Genomic DNA, 16,846 nt, shown 5'->3' with positions numbered 1-16,846 from the left:
AGCTAAAGGGAAAACATTAAAAAAAATTGGTTTAGAGGGGCAGGAGGATCCTGGTGCTGAGCAAAGGTCTGAGTGTCCAGGGGATGTGCAGGATGCTCAGTCTGGATCCCTTAAAGGGATTAAACCTTGGGAGGAGGGTTTGTTCCTCACAGAGCTGGCAGCCCCGTGACACTGGGGACAGCCTGAACCACCCTGTGCCAAGCAGGACAGTAAAAATTCATTTTCACCCTCCTCTGATAGAGAAAACCAGAAAAGCCAGGAGATGCCTAAAGGCCAGGCAGGGGCAGTGCAGGGATGCAGAGCTCCTCGCTGTCAGAGCCCTCCTGTGTGAAATCCAGCACGGGGGGATGGAGAATGAATGGAAACGGGCCCAGGATCACCCTCACTCCCACCCTGGCAGGAATCCCAGCTGCAAATGCCAGGGCAGGCCTGAGCAAGTGCCCAAGAGCTGCCTCAGCCTCCTCAGGTCACTGAGCTCCCTCGCATTGGCACCAACGAGTTCCAAAAAAAAAAAAAAAAAGGCAAAAATTCAACAAAAACAACCCCACCCCCCAAAAAAAAACAACCCCAAAGCCACCCCGAGCCCTCAGCAAGACATACTCCAGGTACTAAAACTTACTGGCCCTAAAATCAGCAGTACCTGTGGCTAACTCCATGGCAGCCCTGTTTCATTCAGTAGTGAAGCAGGGGCACAGCTGCCCCACATCTTTGAAACACTTCAAAAAAAAAATTTTTTCTTTTTTTTTTTTTTTTTTTTTTTTCTTTTTTTCTTTTGATCCAGAGAAGAGTTACAAAAGTGCTGCAGGTCCAAGTATTTTTTTTTATCACTTTACAAAGGAGACAATGATCAAAGCCAACAAAGTCAAGAAGAAAAAAACCAAAATTAAATCTCTTTCTCCTCTCCCAGCAAAGGAATGGGAAAGGGGAAAAGGAAAATTTGCCCATCTCAAGTGCCTGGCTGTTTAGTGCATGGAAAATTCCTGTTCCACACGTGGTGACATGAGCAATTCCCATGCAGCTGGTTGGATACAGACAGATTCCAGCCAGAAATTCCATCCTAACACCTTCATGAGTAGCTCTTGGTAGTCTGAGTGCCAGCAGGGAGTGCAGAGTCCAGTCCAGTGAGGAAACACCTGCACACAGGTCCCCCCTGTCCCCTCACCAGGCAGGGTGGGCCACAACTGTCACTACCCAAAAATAGAACAAAAAAAAAAGGCAGATTAAAAAATTAAAATGTGCTTTTGATACACGGAATGAAGTCAAATAAATACATTGATTTTTTTTTTCTTTTAAATGTCTAAATACATTTTTTTTATATCCTACACCCAAAGCTCTGTACATTTGGTTTGGTTTTTTTTTTTTTTCCTGTTCTGAAAAAAAAAAATTGAATTTCTGGTAGCAAGGAGAGGAGCAGAATAGAATAGACTCCCTCACTGACAAGATAGTGCAGATGCCCCACAGGAAAAGCACCCCATGCCCACTTTGCTAGAGAATGGTTCCTGTTTGGATGCTCCAAACCCTCATCCCAGAGTCCACAGGGGAGACAGCGGGTGCTGTGTCCTGATTCTCTTCATCCCATCTTCAGCCACTCCTGGAAACACGACTAGCTTTTGTCTGGAAAGGGGAAAAAAAGGGGAAAAAAGGGGAAAAAAAATGGGGAAAAAAGGGAGAAAAAGGGGAAAAGAAGGGGAAAAGAAGGGGGAAAAAAGGGGGAAAAAGGGGGAAAAATAGGGGAAAAATAGGGGAAAAAAAGGGGAATAAAAGGTGGTGAGAGAGAGGGATGCCCTGGGCCAGGAGCTCTGCAATTCCACCTGAGGAATTTCCCCCAGGCAAAGCAGAGCCAGGCTCAGCATTGCAGGAACCCCCCTGTGGGATTCCCACCCCTCTGGCCTGCCTGGAGGGTTCACCCTGGGGTGGAGGTGTGGGGCAGCTGGAACAGAACCTTCCAGAACAGGAACCAGCCCAGCTGAGCCTCCAGGGGTGGAGCTGACCTTTCCTGCAGGCAGCACTGCCCGGGCTGCTCCAGGAGGTGAAACCTTTTCTGGGCATGTGGGAAAGGCCAGCTGGACCTCTGATCCCTCAGGATTTCATATTTTCCATCTATTTGTGATCCTGCAGTTCTTTAGTGCAGAACTCCAAACTCCACACACAGTGGGAGCTGCTGCTTCCCCATTTGGGGCAGACACAACAATTCCTCTCCAGGCCTGGCAATCAAGGACACCTCACTGCCTCAGGCTGAGAGATGGGAACAAAAGGGAGTTGGGGGAGCAAACTTGGGGTCAATGACTTCATTGGCTGAAGCTGGAATTGGGGGATTCACCCCCAAAATGCAAATGGACCAAACTCATAAAAGTGTGAAACCTGTGACTAATTCTCCATTTTTGGGTGGGTTTTGTCTGCCCTAAATATAGCTGGAGGCCCTTCAATAAACAGAACTGCTTTTTATTCCCTTAGTTCTGCCTGGCCTCTGTTTTTGGGTAGCCCAAAGCCTGGACTTTGTGCTCTGGGCTGGATTCTGGGCTCCTACCTGAGTGCTCTCCTGTGGAGGCTGAGCCAGCCAGCCCCTGGCGTCGCAGCACGCTGTAATCCTCCTCCACCTCCTGCAAAACAGCAACAACAGCCCCAAAACTCAGCTGCTTTCACTCCTTGGCCAATCACTGCCAAGCTGTGTCAGGACTCTGGGGAGAGTCAGGAGTTTTCATGATTCTCTTTTTAGCATTCTGTAAGTATCCTTGCTGTATTCTTTAGTATAGTACAATATTCTTTAATATAATATAGTTCCATAAAGTAATAAATCAGCCTTCTGAGAACATGGAGTCAGATTCATCATTCCTCCCTGCAAGTACAACAGCCTTCCAGGAGCAAGAGCCAGAGGTGAAGAGAAATCTGTGTGCTTGCCCACCAAAACAGTTTTAAAGCTTTTTTTCTAACCCAAAACTGTACGGAAACGATCGAACGCTCAGGTGACCATCAAACATTCTATGTGTAATAATAATAATTACAACAACAGCAACAACAATGATAATAATGATAATAACAATGATGATAATATAATAATAATAATAATAATAATAATAATAATAATAATAATAATAATAATAATAATAATAATAATAATAATAATAATAATAATAATAATAATAATAATAATAATAATAATAATAATAATAATAATAATAATAATAATAATAATAATAATAATAATAATAATAATAATAATAATAATAATAATAATATAACAATAATAACAATAATAATAATAGTAGTAAAGAAGAACAAAAAGCAACGGACCTTTAGCTTCTCCAGGGCATCCTGGATGTTGTGGATGTACTGCATGAGCTGCACTCGGGTCTGCAGAGGGAGCTGGGGGCTGCCCAGGAAGGGACAGGGCTCCTCCAGCCCTGCCCAGCGCAGCTCCTCGGGGAAGGGCGAGCTGCCCCCGTCCGACCGGGCGTCCCTGGGGGACAGGGGACACTGCTGCTGCTGCTGGGGACACTCCAGGGGGGGCTGCCTGTGGGAGGTGCACTGCAGGACCAGGGCTGACACCTCCTCGTCCGTGGAGCTCTCCTGCACTGTTCCGTATCCATCGAGGATCAAATAATTTCCTGCGGGGACAGCGGGGATTGGAGCTCCAGGGCTCAGCGGGGCTGGAGCAGAGTTTAACAGACAGAAGAGGGGTGTCCCACAGCCCATCTGCTGAGAAAAGAGGTCCCACAGCCCATCTGCTGAGAAAAGAAATCCCACAGCCCATCTCCTGAGAAAAATCAAATCATTTCCTGCAGAGACAACAGTGTTTGACTCAACCGTCCCCAAAAAGTTTCAGGGCTCAGGGAGGTCTGAGCAAATTTTTACTGAGGATGTCCCACAGCCCATCTGCTGAGAAAAGAAATCCCACAGCCCATCTCCTGAGAAAAATCAAATAATTCCCTGCAGAGACAATGGGCTTTGACTCAACCACTCCCAAGAAGCTTCAGGGCTCAGGGGGGTTTGAGCAGATTTTTAGAGGGGATGTCCCACAGCTCATCTCCTGAGAAAAACCATTTGGGAACACCCCGAAGATTAGTGGTGCTGTCAGACTCAGCTGGTTCTGCACAGGCTCAGAGATCAGGGATGGTTTTTAGACTGTACATTTAAAAAGGCCATAATTAAATGGACAGCACCTGGGCCCAATGATCCTTCTGGCTCCTGTCCAGCTCAGGATATTCTGTCAGCTCATCCTTCCCTGCTTGCCCAAAATCTCTGATATGATGATATTATTATATTATCATATCAGAGATTTTGGGCACGCAGGAAAGGATGACAATTTCTATGATATTATCTGAAATTCCTGCTTTTGCACTCATGGCACCTGACAAACGCAGCTGCTGGATCCCCAAACTCCACTCCCCAGCCCTGGCACTTAGGATGCTTTTAGATGGGTGAGGTTTAAAGCAGAGCTTGCTGATATGCTAAAATGTAAAGTAATTACAGACAGAAAATGTTTTCACAACCTGCACCCAGAAAGAGGAGTCCATTTAATGAATTTTTCCATAATAGCACAGGCAAAGCCAGCACAGGGGACTCAGAATTGACTAAAAACAGATCAATCTCATTCTGATGTCCCCATACAGTTAAAAAAGTAAACAGTGGAAGAGGTGACAAATAAATTAGATGCTTCAAGTTGTTGGCTCAGTTTTAATAATTTAAAATGTCTCAGTGAGAAAAGTTATTTGCACTGTGTAGTTGGAAAGCAGCATTGGGGCAGTCATAAATTGGCTTATCCACGTGGATATAATCCAATTTTTAAATAAGAGCATATTTATGGATAAGGCACTTCTGTGTGGCTGTCAGTGTTGAACCCACCTGACAGCAGCTGCTTCTAGTAGAAAATGCACATGAGATAAACCTCAGCTTCTGTGCTGAGTCTGGTGTGCTCAGGAAGCTGTCAAATAGTCCATGAGCAGCAATAACAATAAAATTAATAAAACAATAAACTTTTCAGAGGTTCAGAGTGTGGTAAGGTTACAGGAGACTATTACAGTGTAAAATTAAAGTTCCGAGTTTCTTTCCTGAAGCTTGATCAGGAAAAGGGCTTTAAAAAGTGCTTTGCCTCCAGGGAAAAGCTTTTCCCTTTAGGCAGTAGAGAGATGAAGTGGTCCAGGCCAGAACTGAGGGCTTGGCCTGTGCCTGGTGCCTCTGCAATTCCAGTTTGTCACAGGGTGTGTCCCCAGCACTTCAGCTTCTCCTCCAGCACAGGAAAAATGAACCAGGTCCATGTTTGCACAGGGCTAAAATGACCTGCTGAGAGCTGGCAGCTCTTGTCCTACCCAGTCAAGCAAAAAGTGAAGTGTTAAAGGACCTGGCCAGGCCATCACCCGCTGAAGGAGAGCCCCAGGCTCACCTGAGATCCGAATTTGCACCTCCTCCTCCTCCTCTTCCTCCTCCTCCTCCTCCTCTTCCTCCTTCCTGTCCAGCAGCTCGCTCTCGCCGGGGTTCTCGTCGCTGTGAGCTTCCCGGGCATCGAAGAAATGCTCCCCGCTCTCCTCGGCCCCCAGCCCCTCCAGCTCCGAGCTGGAGCCCTCCAGGTTCATGCTGTCCATGGGCAAAGCGCCCCGGGCAGGGGGCTCGGTGCCCACCAGCTGCATGGCATCCCCTGAGGCCGGGCACTCGGCTGCAGTCCGGGCGCCGTGCCCGCCCGCCGCCTCTGCAGTTCTGCCAAGGGCTCTGTCCTCTCCAGGCTGCTGCAATTTGCTCTCAGGGGGCTGCAGCTCGTTGCCACTCTCAGTCTGGGCTTCCTGGGACACGCTCCTGAACCTGGGCAAGCGCTGTCTGTCCTCCAGGGTGCCCTTCTCTGCCAGGCCCAGCTGCTGCACCAAGAGCTGCTTCAGCAGCCCCACTGCAAGGACAGGCAAGGGTCAGCAAACAGCTCCAGGATGAGGGGAACGGGACAGGATTTGCACTCCAAGTGACAAAATGACTCAAATTCGACCCTGCAAAGGGGCTCACAGCTGTGGTTATAGCAGGGGATTCCCACCTCAAGGAAATTGGGAATATTCCGCACAGGTTTGAAATGACAGCAAAAAAAAAAAAGGAAAAAAAGCTAAGAAGCATTTTCCCTAAAATTCCTTCTGGCTCCTCTCCAGCTCAGGATATTCTGTGAGCTCATCAGCTCCCTTCCTGCTTGCCCAAAATCTGTTTCTATCATAATGTCTGGAAATCCTGCTCTTGCACTAATGGCACCTGACAAATGCAGGCAAGGCTCACAGAGCACAGAAGGGATTAAAGCAGACACAAAGGTCACCCTCTGACAGAGGTGTGACTCCTTGCTCTTGGCTGGAAAAACAGGGATAAAAATAAATGTTTTAAAGGCTCCAGCCTCACTCCCCTGTTTTACCCTAAAATATGTCAAGACAAGTTGCATCTCCTTGGAGAAAACCAAAGAAATTCTCTCCAAGAAAATTGTAAAATAAATTATCCTGAGTGCCTGGGTTTCACCCTGCACAGGAGCTCACAGCTGTGGTTATAGCAGGGGATTCCCACCTCAAGGAAATTGGGAATATTCCACTCAGGTTTGAAATGTCAGCAAAAAAAAAAAAAGGACAAAAAAAATCTAAGAAACATTTTCCCTAAAATTCAATGCAAATTTATGCCTGGTTGAACTTCAACCCACATTCCTTTAGTTCCCAAATTATCCCAACCAAACACTTCATAATAGGGACATATTGTTCCAAACAAAAACGTGCTGCTGTCAAGAGCCCCAGATTGTTCCTCCTCACCACAAAATGCTCCTGCAGCACCCAAAAAAAGCAGTGATGTCACACAGCAGAGCTGTCACTCAGCTCAGGCTCTTGTCACAATGTTGGAGAGCTGCTCTTTTAACTCTCAACACTCAGGAGATGCTGCAGGGTCACTAAAAGTGTCCTTACACACCCCCAGACTAAGATTATTTTAGCTGTGGTCTCTTAAAACAAGTACCAAGAATATCTGTCCAATATTCAGAACTAGAAAAGAACTTTAAATCCTCTAAGAAGGAGAATAAATGGAATTAAAGGGCTGAGATAACTCTGAGACTGCAGAGAACTGTCATTGCTTGGACAGAGAGATGGAAAAGGCAACTGGGGCCAAGGATGTGAGAGAGAGTTCTGCATTTTGGTAAAAGCAAATATTCCACAGGCTCTTCCCTCCAAGTACAACTGAGGGACTTTGTGTCCCTTCCAGAGCTGCCAAGGAGAGATCTCTGGATTAATGAATTCATTCAAATTTTAGGGAGTTCTATTTAGGAGTTGCACTGCCAGAGCTGATCCAGCAGGTTGCAGAGCCCTGCATTCCTCCTCTGAGAGCAGAGGAAGTGACTAAAAACCTTAAAAACAATTTCAAACAATGATTTGTCCATTAGGAAAACTTCTCAACACACACAAGTGTTGATCCAATTAGACCCAATCACCTCCCAAGTACTCAGAAATCTGAGTCTGGATATAAGTGAGCTTAACAGTTTGCAGGATTTTACAGAAAAAAAAAAAGGAAAATTGTATTCTGCAACACCAGCAACCTCTCCAGTTCTGCTCCAGTGCTACAGAAATAAGCCAGGGCTGACTGCCTTGTCTTTAAAAACTGCTGACCAGCAGTGGCACTGTGCACTAGGTTCTGCAATATAATTCTGCCATCAAAGCACTCCATGGATGGTAGAAATTCATGATCACCCTCATTTGATAGAGAAAACCCCAGAAAAACCAGGAGATGCCTAAAGCCCAAGGAAGGGGCAGTACATGGATTCAGAACTTGCTGTCACATCCAGCCCAGGGGATGGATCATGAATGGAAATGGGCTCTTTGACCAAATTCCACCTCCAAAGGCCACCCCAGGGTGGTACTCACAGTTCCTCAGGGCATCCCGTGCCCACTGCCCCTCTGGCAGTGAGGCTGAGCTGCTGGCTGGGTGTTCAAAGCAGGCAGAGGAGTCCTTCAGTGCCAGCTCTGCCTGCTGCACCTTCTCAAACTGCCCCTCAGCCCCCAGCAGCCCCTCCACCTTGGCCTTCTCAGACATGATGGGTGAAGAGGACTGAGGGTTCAGTATCAAGGGAGACTCCAGGCCCAAATCTTTATCTAGAAGAGAGAAAACAAAAATTCAGGTGAAATAACGATGATAAAACTGCAGAAAATTCCACTCTGGAAACACTAAGATTCTTCAGCTTGGCTTTGCTACAAGGCCAGCTCTTTCCAGGGTTAAAAAAGACTCTCCAGCAGTTTATAAATCAGATGGGAACAGTAAAAGGTGCATTTCCAAGAGGTTCAGCGTCACTTTTCTGAATGACTTGTAAAGAAATCATCCCTTTCCAGGAAAATCTCCAAGCTGCCCTAGGGTCCCCAATCCCCCAGGGCTGTGGCTGGGCACATCTGCACTCTGTGGAGCAAATCTCCTGCTCCACTCCCCTGAATCCCTGCTCTACCTGGACTTTGCAGGCTGCTGGCAGGAATGTCATGCTGCTCTTTCAGCTTCTGCTGCTCCTCTTCCTCACGCTCCTCTCTGCAGAGAGGGAACAAACACATCCTTTCAGTCAGGTTCATCTGCAGCAGAATGCTTTGGAGGGCAATTTGTAAGCAGGAAAAGAGGTGCTGGAGAAAGAAAAATCAGCTTTTCTTCCTCCTGCAGCTTTGACTTACTCGCCAGGGCCTGACTGAGGCAGTGGGATCACTCTTCTGCTGCTGCCCATCTTCACAGTTCCTGCCATCTGAGCTATGAGGTCCTGCCAGCTGCAGCAGAAACAGCAAATAAAACCATGCAGCAAGTGAAGCACAATGAGCATTTCTCTATTTAATCCTCTTAAACCCAGTTGATATTATTACTGCTTTTTTTACCAAAAAGAAATGTCTTTTTTTTAAAGTTCTGTTACATTCAGCCCCCAGGAACACCCTGAAATCACCACAGCAGAAAGCTCAGCTCTCCTGGATGCTCTTCAGCAGACAGAAATGACAGACAGGACCTTATCACTCGTCAGATCAACCAGTTAATTGATATATAAATACATGAAAAGCATTATTTCCCACATCACTGAAGTGCATAGATGCAACAACAGGATGTATCCCATGAACACATCTATCCCTGGGTATTTCTTAGGACAAAAGAGTTTTTCCCAATGAAGCTTTTAGGCACGGAATCCAATTCCTGCAGTGGGGTGTTTATGATGCCAGAATGTAAATCTGCAAAGATCTCTGGTGCTGCATGAAGATGCAGGATTATTTCTGTGTCTGATCTGGCAGTCAGGCCCAAAAAACCAGATTTTTAAAGGTAAATAAAAACATTTTGGAGGTCAGGAAGGGGTGTGGAGTGAGCCAGCTAGGAGGGACTATCCGTGGCTGCTTCTTACAGAGACCACAAGATTTCCAGCTGAATTTAGAGAAGAAACTCAGGGAATTCATGGGGTAAAAGGTGTCATAGGTAGAGCAAAGCCAGCAGCAGCTGGATTGACCCCAGGACTTACACATTCTTCTCTGAGACAGTCTGTGCCACCAGCTCGTAGATGTGAGCCCCCGTCGCCGACATGGAGATGACGAAGAAAGCTTTGTTATCTGCACCAACACAGGGAAGGGAACTGAAACAGCTGCCCAAAAACTCCTACATAACCCCAGCCCAAAGCCAGGAAAAAGTCCGTGAGATAACTTTCCAACGCTAATACAGAAACACTGACCTTGTCCTATCAAAGAAATGTGCCCTCAGAGGAAAAAACCCATTTTGAAAAAGCTCCATTTCTCCTCTTTTCCCTTCTAATAATTTCCAGAGTGCTTTTCCTCTAACACAATCAGAGTACTTTCATTTAGAAGTCTATTTAAAACTCAAGCAAATGCCTATTACTGATGCAAAGAAGTTAAACAGCTCATCCATACTAAGCACGATGTTGGACAACCAAGAATTAAGCCTACGCAGTTTTCCATGTTCTGCTCTGAAAATCTACACAAAATCATCTTCCTCAACTGAGCTAATCTTTATTTTTGGCTTCTCTTTTTGCTTTCTCAGTGGGCTGCACTGACCTGTGGCCACCTGGCGAACCAGCACAGTGTTGAGTTTGATGATGGGGCTGAAGGTGTGCTTGCTGTCAGCTGTGGATGCCAGGATCTTGCTGTGGCACTTCAGCACCAGTTTGTCATCTTGTTTCTGCAGCAGCACCAGGATGTCCTCCAGCAGCAGAGTGTACAGATCTAGCCAGAATGCAAAAAAAAAAGCCCAGAATGAGTTAAAACCATTCCCATCAGAAAGCAGAAAAACTGCATTTCTGATTACTCATGCAGAGGCAGCAATCAGTGCTGTGCCATTCCAGGCAAAGCTTGCAAATCTTCCTGGTGAAAACTCCAGCAGAAAGCTACAGATGGAACTGGATCAGCTCATGACTGACTGCTGTGTCCCTGCGTGGCCCTAATGATACTCCAGCACATTTCAGAATTGACAAGAATAATTTAATCAGCTCAGAGAAGCACACAGGCATTATTAGAGGTGGCAGTAAGAAGCATAATTGGGAGCTGCAGCAGAGCTTTTCCCTCCTCTCCTTCCCAGCAAACTCACCCAGAGCCAGGGGATGGGGGATGGCCCAGACTCACCGATGGTTTTGTCACGATTCACCTTCCAGGTCAAGGGCCCTTCATGGAGCATCTTTCTCTTTGTTAGATCCAGGTTCTGTCACCAAAGGAAAGAAAAAAAATGACATTTCCATGGAAGGAAACACAGGAAATAAAACACAGCAATGCCAGAGGGACTCCAGTTTGGAGCTAAGCAGCTGAACCCAGGCTGGGAAAAGAAACATGGAGCAGGGAACCCAAAATCTTGTCAGAGATGCTGTTTATCACTTCTCCCCTTCCACTGCTCTTTTCCACATGCCAAGTGCCACAGAGTGGAAAATTCTCCCTCCAAGTCAAGCTCCTGGGGCATGAGGATGTCACCTGCTTCCTAGGAGGAGTTTTTCCAATCCCCCATATTCAGCTCTAGCATTACAACTGATTAATGCTGCAGCACTCGATTTGCAAGTCAAGTGTGCCTACAAATTATTTACAAATCATCCCAACGATCTGACAGGCTTTGTAATGTCAATGGATTCTTCAGGCACTTCAGTGCTTGTGACATTTAGATCTGCAGGCAAGCAGAAGTGACAATTTTCACAATTCATCCCTTCCAAGTCTCAGAGTCTGCAATCAATGACAGCGAGATTTCGTAGCTGCCAGAAGTTCTTCCTCCCCTTGCTGAATGCTTGCAAGTTTATTTGGGGAAGGATACATGACACAGTTTTATAAAAAAGTTGGGGTTTTTTGAGTCACACTGACTTTGAGGGAGATGGGGAAGCAACCAGCAGGTAACCAGCTTCCAACAGAACTGCAGGGATTTACAGGAGCCATGGAACTGAGTATTTTTAATACTGGACTTCAGGTTTTATTTGGCTCTGTGGATCTCCCACGTTTTTGTACATGCTCTCCTTTTAAAGCCAATTCCACTGTTACACCTCAGGGCTCTCCAAGGTCTCCCCAGTTCCAACAACATGCACTCATATGAGATAAATACCCACAATAATCTCATTATCCACCAGATATATCTCTTCTGGGACACAGTGCTTGAGCTTGTAGGCCATAAAGGTTTGTTGCACAGAGCTGACAAGCTTCATCAGCACCATGATGTGCAGAGCTGAGCTGTTAGAGCCACAGAAATCTTCAGGAAAGTGGCAAAACTCACATTTCTGAGACTAACTGTTTTCATTTTCATACAGAATTATTTATCTCCAAAGACCACTTGATTGTGCACCACAAGAAGCACAAAGTGAACGATGGGGCTGCAAACTCCATTCACCCAGGGCTGGTTTTGATGCTCCCACTCACCCTGAACTCATCCATCATGGGATCCTCTGACTGCTTCAAGTAGGAGAGGTCGAGTCGCCGCTGATAATCCTCCAGGTGCTGCAGGAAATGCAAGGGAATGGTCACCTGGAGCAGCAAAACTGCCCAGAGTGCAGCTTTACTGCCGTGCCCAGCCCTGGGTGTTCACTCTGGGCCTCCCACCTGTTTGTTCTCCGACTCTTTGACAGCCTGGTTCACGTGGTTGAGGATCTGGCGGCAGTGATCTGCTGCTTTCTTGACTTTCTCCTTCTCCTCAGGCAGCTCTGCAAGAAGAACACGGAGTGGGAAAGTGCTTCCAGCACAGCTTTGGCCAGGCAGCCCTGCAGTGCAGTCTGACCTGAACTCATCCATCATGGGATCCTCTGACTGCTTCAAGTAGGAGAGGTCGAGTCGCCGCTGATAATCCTCCAGGTGCTGCAGGAAATGCAAGGGAATGGTCACCTGGAGCAGCAAAACTGCCCAGAGTGCAGCTTTACTGCCGTGCCCAGCCCTGGGTGTTCACTCTGGGCCTCCCACCTGTTTGTTCTCCGACTCTTTGACAGCCTGGTTCACGTGGTTGAGGATCTGGCGGCAGTGATCTGCTGCTTTCTTGACTTTCTCCTTCTCCTCAGGCAGCTCTGCAAGAAGAACACGGAGTGGGAAAGTGCTTCCAGCACAGCTTTGGCCAGGCAGCCCTGCAGTGCAGTCTGCTGATCTCAAACTGGACAAAGAGGAGTTAAACTCCCAGAGAAGTCATCAACAAAAGCAATGTAACAGTGATAAAAATGAGATTTGTGACAGGAGAGAATTGATTGTGACCTGCACATCATTACACACAATACAATTGTGACTCTCCCTTTTTTAGGGCCTTGTTACAACTCACAATAATGTGGGAAACCTAAAATCCCTACTAAAATCCTTACTGAGAGTACAGGCACAGGTGAACCCATCAATTCTCAGCCACACTGAGAATTCACTTAACAGGAACATCAACCAGTACATCAAAGATAATGGAGTATCACACGCTTTCCTAATTAGGATTAGAGGGAACTTGTAGCTGCAGTCTATTTTTATGAGTAATGAAATTACCCTGCAGCAGGTATCAGATAGTAAAGCTGGGAAGGCATTTTGTGCCATTATTTATCACATTTTTACCTGTTGTGCTGGAAGTATCTTTCAGTGTAACACATCCTAATTAAACCCCACCCTCTGCAAGAGCATGAGGACGTTCTGTGCTGCTTTAGAGGTTTGATAAATTCACTTATTTCACACTGAATTTCCTTTTTATTTTCCTAAGGAGGAACGAACACTGGATTTTTCTTTTTATTATTATTATTTTTTACACCTCCTGTGCAGAAAGCAGCAGTGAGGTTGCAATGAAAACAGAGACACATAAAATTGAAGTGCTATTTAACACATTTACCTAAAAAACCTGCTGAGATGGGTGCCCAAATCCCAGTGGCAAGGCTTTACCTGTGTATTTAGCAATGTTATCCAGCAGAAGGGGGTATTTAGTCAACCTCTGCATCTCTGTGGGGATGATATCCTTGAGCTGCAGCCGCCGGCACAGGGGATTGCTCTCAGCATCCTAAATTTCAACAGCACAATATCTGCATTTGTCATTTTTATTAAGGCCATAATTACCTGAATGCACAACATCTATTCATCACTTAAACATCTATTACTTCACTTTCCAGTAATTAAATACAAGACAAGAGATGCCAAGATCTATCACCCAGACAACACATCCCCTCTCCATCTGCAATTACCCAGAGGAAAAGCTCATCACAGCAGCAGTGCCTTCCTCCCCTCATTACTCCCCATGGGCATGGGCCCAGCCCCAATCCATCTCAGTCAGCAGCTCCCAGGGAACACATCAGTCTGGGCTTTTCACACCGCAGCAAAACACAGGATATTTGTCAAGATCATCTCCCCCTGTACTCCCAGAGCTCCTCCCAGCCCGTGCTGATGGAGATGATGCTCTCCAGCAAATGCCACATGGACCCAAAGCCCACTGCTGGCAGGCAGAGCAGCTGTGCAGCATCTGTCTCCTCCTCCTGACACTCTGAGCACTCTGCCCCACAGAATTTGGCATCCTTGGGCAGCAGCCACCTCGAGGGAGATGGGACACTCCTGCCTGGGACACTGCGCTGCCCTGCATTCCATCAGGACACTCTGTGTTCCACAGAACTGAAGGCTCCTCCCTCCAGAAACCATCAGGAGAGATAAATACATGTCCCCAGCTGAAGGCAGCCTTAGCCATGACGTCATTAATTAATGTTATTAATTACCAGAACTTTATCTAGGAGGATTCATTGGGCTGTGCTGAGGCAACTTAAAAGCCTGGTGGAGAAAATTCCAAAGCCTGGAGGAGAAATCTCCAAAGCCTGGTGGAGAAAATTCCAAAGCCTGAAGGAGAAAACTCAAAGCCTAGAGGAAAAACTCCAAAGCCTGGTGGAGAAAATTCAAAGCCTGATGGTGAAAAACTCAAAGCCTGATGGAGAAAACTCAAAGCCTGGTGGAGAAACTGAGAGCTTAGGGGAAAAAACTCAAAAGCCTGGTGGAAACAACTCAAAGCTTGATGGAGAAAATTCAAAGCCTGGTGGAGAAACTGAGAGCTTGGTGGAGAAACACAAAAGCCTGGTGGAGAAAACTCAAAGCCTGGTGGAGAAACTGAGAGTTTGGTGGAGAAACACAAAAGTCTGGTGGAGAAAACTCAAAGCCTAAAGGAGAAACTCACAAGCCCATTGGAGAAAAACTCAAAAGCCCGGTGGAGAAACTGAGAGCTTAGGGGAAAAAACTCAGAGTTTTGGTGAAAAACTCAAGGCCTGGAGGAGAAAACTCAAAGTATGGTGAAAAACTCAAGGCCTGGAGGAGAAAATTCAAAGCCTGGAGGTGAAAACTCCAAGCCCTGTGGCAAACCCACCTGCACGAAGGTCTGGAAGCGCGAGTCCTTCTTCTGGCGGGACTTGATGACCTCGAGGGCAAAGGGCTGGTTGCTGCAGAAGGTGGCAGTGGCAAGTTTCAGCTTCTCCTCTGCTGGTCCACTAAACTGTGCCAGAAAGCCAAAAAAGCCAAGTTTAGACAGGGTGGAGCTCAGCACAAGGCACCCCCAGCAGGCAGAGCCACACAGGACTGGGATCACCAGGGAACAAAGGAATTATTGACAAAAATGAGGAGGCATTTCTGCCCTGGTTTAAGGCTTTGTCTTCCCAGAGGAGATGTGTACATCTCAAACTCTTCAGTTCTCCAGAATCCATCCCTCCCACATCACAGAATCCCATGTGTTGAAGGGGATTTGAAAGCACATCCCCACCATGGGACACTTTCCACTACCCCAAAACATCCTTGAACACTTCCAGGCATGGGGCAGCCAAATCTCTCCATAAAGATCTCAAAAGCAAAGCCTGCAGCAGCACTATAAACTCCAAATTTATACATTCTAAGATTAGAAATCAGTATTTCTAACCATCTTTTAAGTGCACCACAGGCAACACCAGGCTCACACTTCAATGTTACCGAAATAAATCGTGCCACTACATTTCTCAAAATCCCACTCTCACCTTTATGTACTCAAAGTACCTTTCTATTCTACCCACACATCTTAAGGATATTATTCTTGTGCCTTAAATGACTCTCATCTCCAGTCAGATGAAAATCCTCTGAGTTCTTCCTGCTTTCCTTCCCCCCTCATCCTCCAGCTCTGTTTTGGCTCCAGAACTCACAGCCCTTCAGTTCCCATTGCTGGGAATTGCCTCCTCCAACCTCTGGCTCTACTGGTCATTCCATGACACATTATTTTCAAATATAAGAAACATATAAAAGAATTTTACCCAGGAGAGCAAATCTTCCCCAATTTGGCCAATGACAGAAGTCTCGTTCCTTTTTCGGACAGATTTCATCTGATCGTTCAGTGCAACTAAAAAACAAGGAAAAAAAAGCAAATTTTATTAATAGTGGTCAAATTGCTGGCTTAATTTTCAGCATTTGACATAACAGCTGTTCCAGGAGAAGATCAGATTTGGAGTAATTTTAATTAGCTAATAAACAATATCCTGCAACTTAATAAATTTAGGATATCTAATGAAATGGGATGTAACTCCTTTGAGCTTGTGTCTCACCTGGCTTCAAAGGACCCCTAAGAACCATTCCAAACTCATCTTTTCTGAGGCTCAATATCATTTTTCTACAAACAGGAATAATGCAGAAGGCAGAAAACCACACAGCTGATGATTCAGTGGCTGAAATTCCTACTGTGAGCAGTCCTGTCCTTAAAGAACAAAGAAGGGCCACCCTTCAGAAACAAAAAAATCAATATAAATCTGTTTTCTGCTCTCTTCAGGAACAGCTGTACCACCTCAAAGAAGGGCCACCCTTCAGAAACAAAAAAAATCAATATAAATCTGTTTTCTGCTCACTTCAGGAACAACTGTACCACCTCAAACCCATAAAGCCCATAAAGCTCACTGCTCCTTTTATCAAGTATGAATCAACACAGATAAGGAAAAGGAACACTGGACACATGATTCCTTATAAAAATATCTTTGTGAATGAGAAGTGGAACAAGTGTGAGCAAAAACAAGCCCAGGGCAGTGTCCTAAAGAATTCTGCTCCATCTCAAGTGTTGGGTGAAGCTGGGTCCGTTTACTTCAATTTCTCAGCCACTGGAAGCCCAAATTCCAGCATCCAGCTGCTCCTACCGTGCAGCCCAAGGATGTCCTCCAGGTTGGAGAAGATTTTGCGCTTGTCACTGGAGCTGAGGATGCCCTCCCTGGTGACCCTCTGGTAGAAGACGTTGTGCAGGACCTTCAGCGTGCGCACGTGGGCTCGCTCCGTGTAGAACAGCTCTGGGGGGACAGGGAAAGCAGGATTGCAGCCCACAGGGGAGCTCAGAGCAGGCCCCTCAGCAGCGTTTCCCCTCCTGGTTCATATTCCAGGCTCTGCTGTAATTCCACGTTTGAATTGTTTGTGAAATTCCATCGTTTACCCCAAACCAACAGATCTGAGCTCACAAACCC

General features: G+C 46.2%; 1 protein-coding gene across 3 annotated transcripts in view; it reads right to left on the bottom strand.

The window, feature by feature from the left end:
* Positions 1-770: 770 nt before the first annotated feature.
* ARHGEF12 (Rho guanine nucleotide exchange factor 12) overlaps positions 771-16,846 on the bottom strand; it is a 73,564-nt gene continuing 57,488 nt past the window's right edge. For all 3 annotated transcript variants that reach the window (XM_039721847.1, XM_039721849.1, XM_039721850.1), the window contains 16 exons: positions 16,529-16,675; positions 15,662-15,747; positions 14,755-14,880; positions 13,302-13,416; positions 12,366-12,466; positions 11,832-11,909; positions 10,569-10,644; positions 10,005-10,172; positions 9,458-9,545; positions 8,640-8,729; positions 8,426-8,502; positions 7,854-8,081; positions 5,381-5,875; positions 3,292-3,605; positions 2,528-2,600; positions 771-1,614 (listed from right to left, as the gene is read on the bottom strand). In XM_039721847.1, the coding sequence (XP_039577781.1) occupies positions 1,604-1,614; positions 2,528-2,600; positions 3,292-3,605; positions 5,381-5,875; positions 7,854-8,081; positions 8,426-8,502; positions 8,640-8,729; positions 9,458-9,545; positions 10,005-10,172; positions 10,569-10,644; positions 11,832-11,909; positions 12,366-12,466; positions 13,302-13,416; positions 14,755-14,880; positions 15,662-15,747; positions 16,529-16,675 (2,273 nt within the window). In that variant the 3' untranslated portion in view covers positions 771-1,603. The remainder of the gene's footprint in view (positions 1,615-2,527; positions 2,601-3,291; positions 3,606-5,380; positions 5,876-7,853; positions 8,082-8,425; positions 8,503-8,639; positions 8,730-9,457; positions 9,546-10,004; positions 10,173-10,568; positions 10,645-11,831; positions 11,910-12,365; positions 12,467-13,301; positions 13,417-14,754; positions 14,881-15,661; positions 15,748-16,528; positions 16,676-16,846) is intronic.

The sequence above is a fragment of the Passer montanus genome, unplaced genomic scaffold (genome assembly GCF_014805655.1).
Source record: "Passer montanus isolate IOZ18808 unplaced genomic scaffold, ASM1480565v1 scaffold47, whole genome shotgun sequence".
NCBI classification, from domain to species: Eukaryota; Metazoa; Chordata; class Aves; order Passeriformes; family Passeridae; genus Passer; species Passer montanus.
The sequence above is the reverse complement of the archived record's forward strand: the minus strand, read 5'-3'. Positions and strand labels throughout refer to the sequence as shown.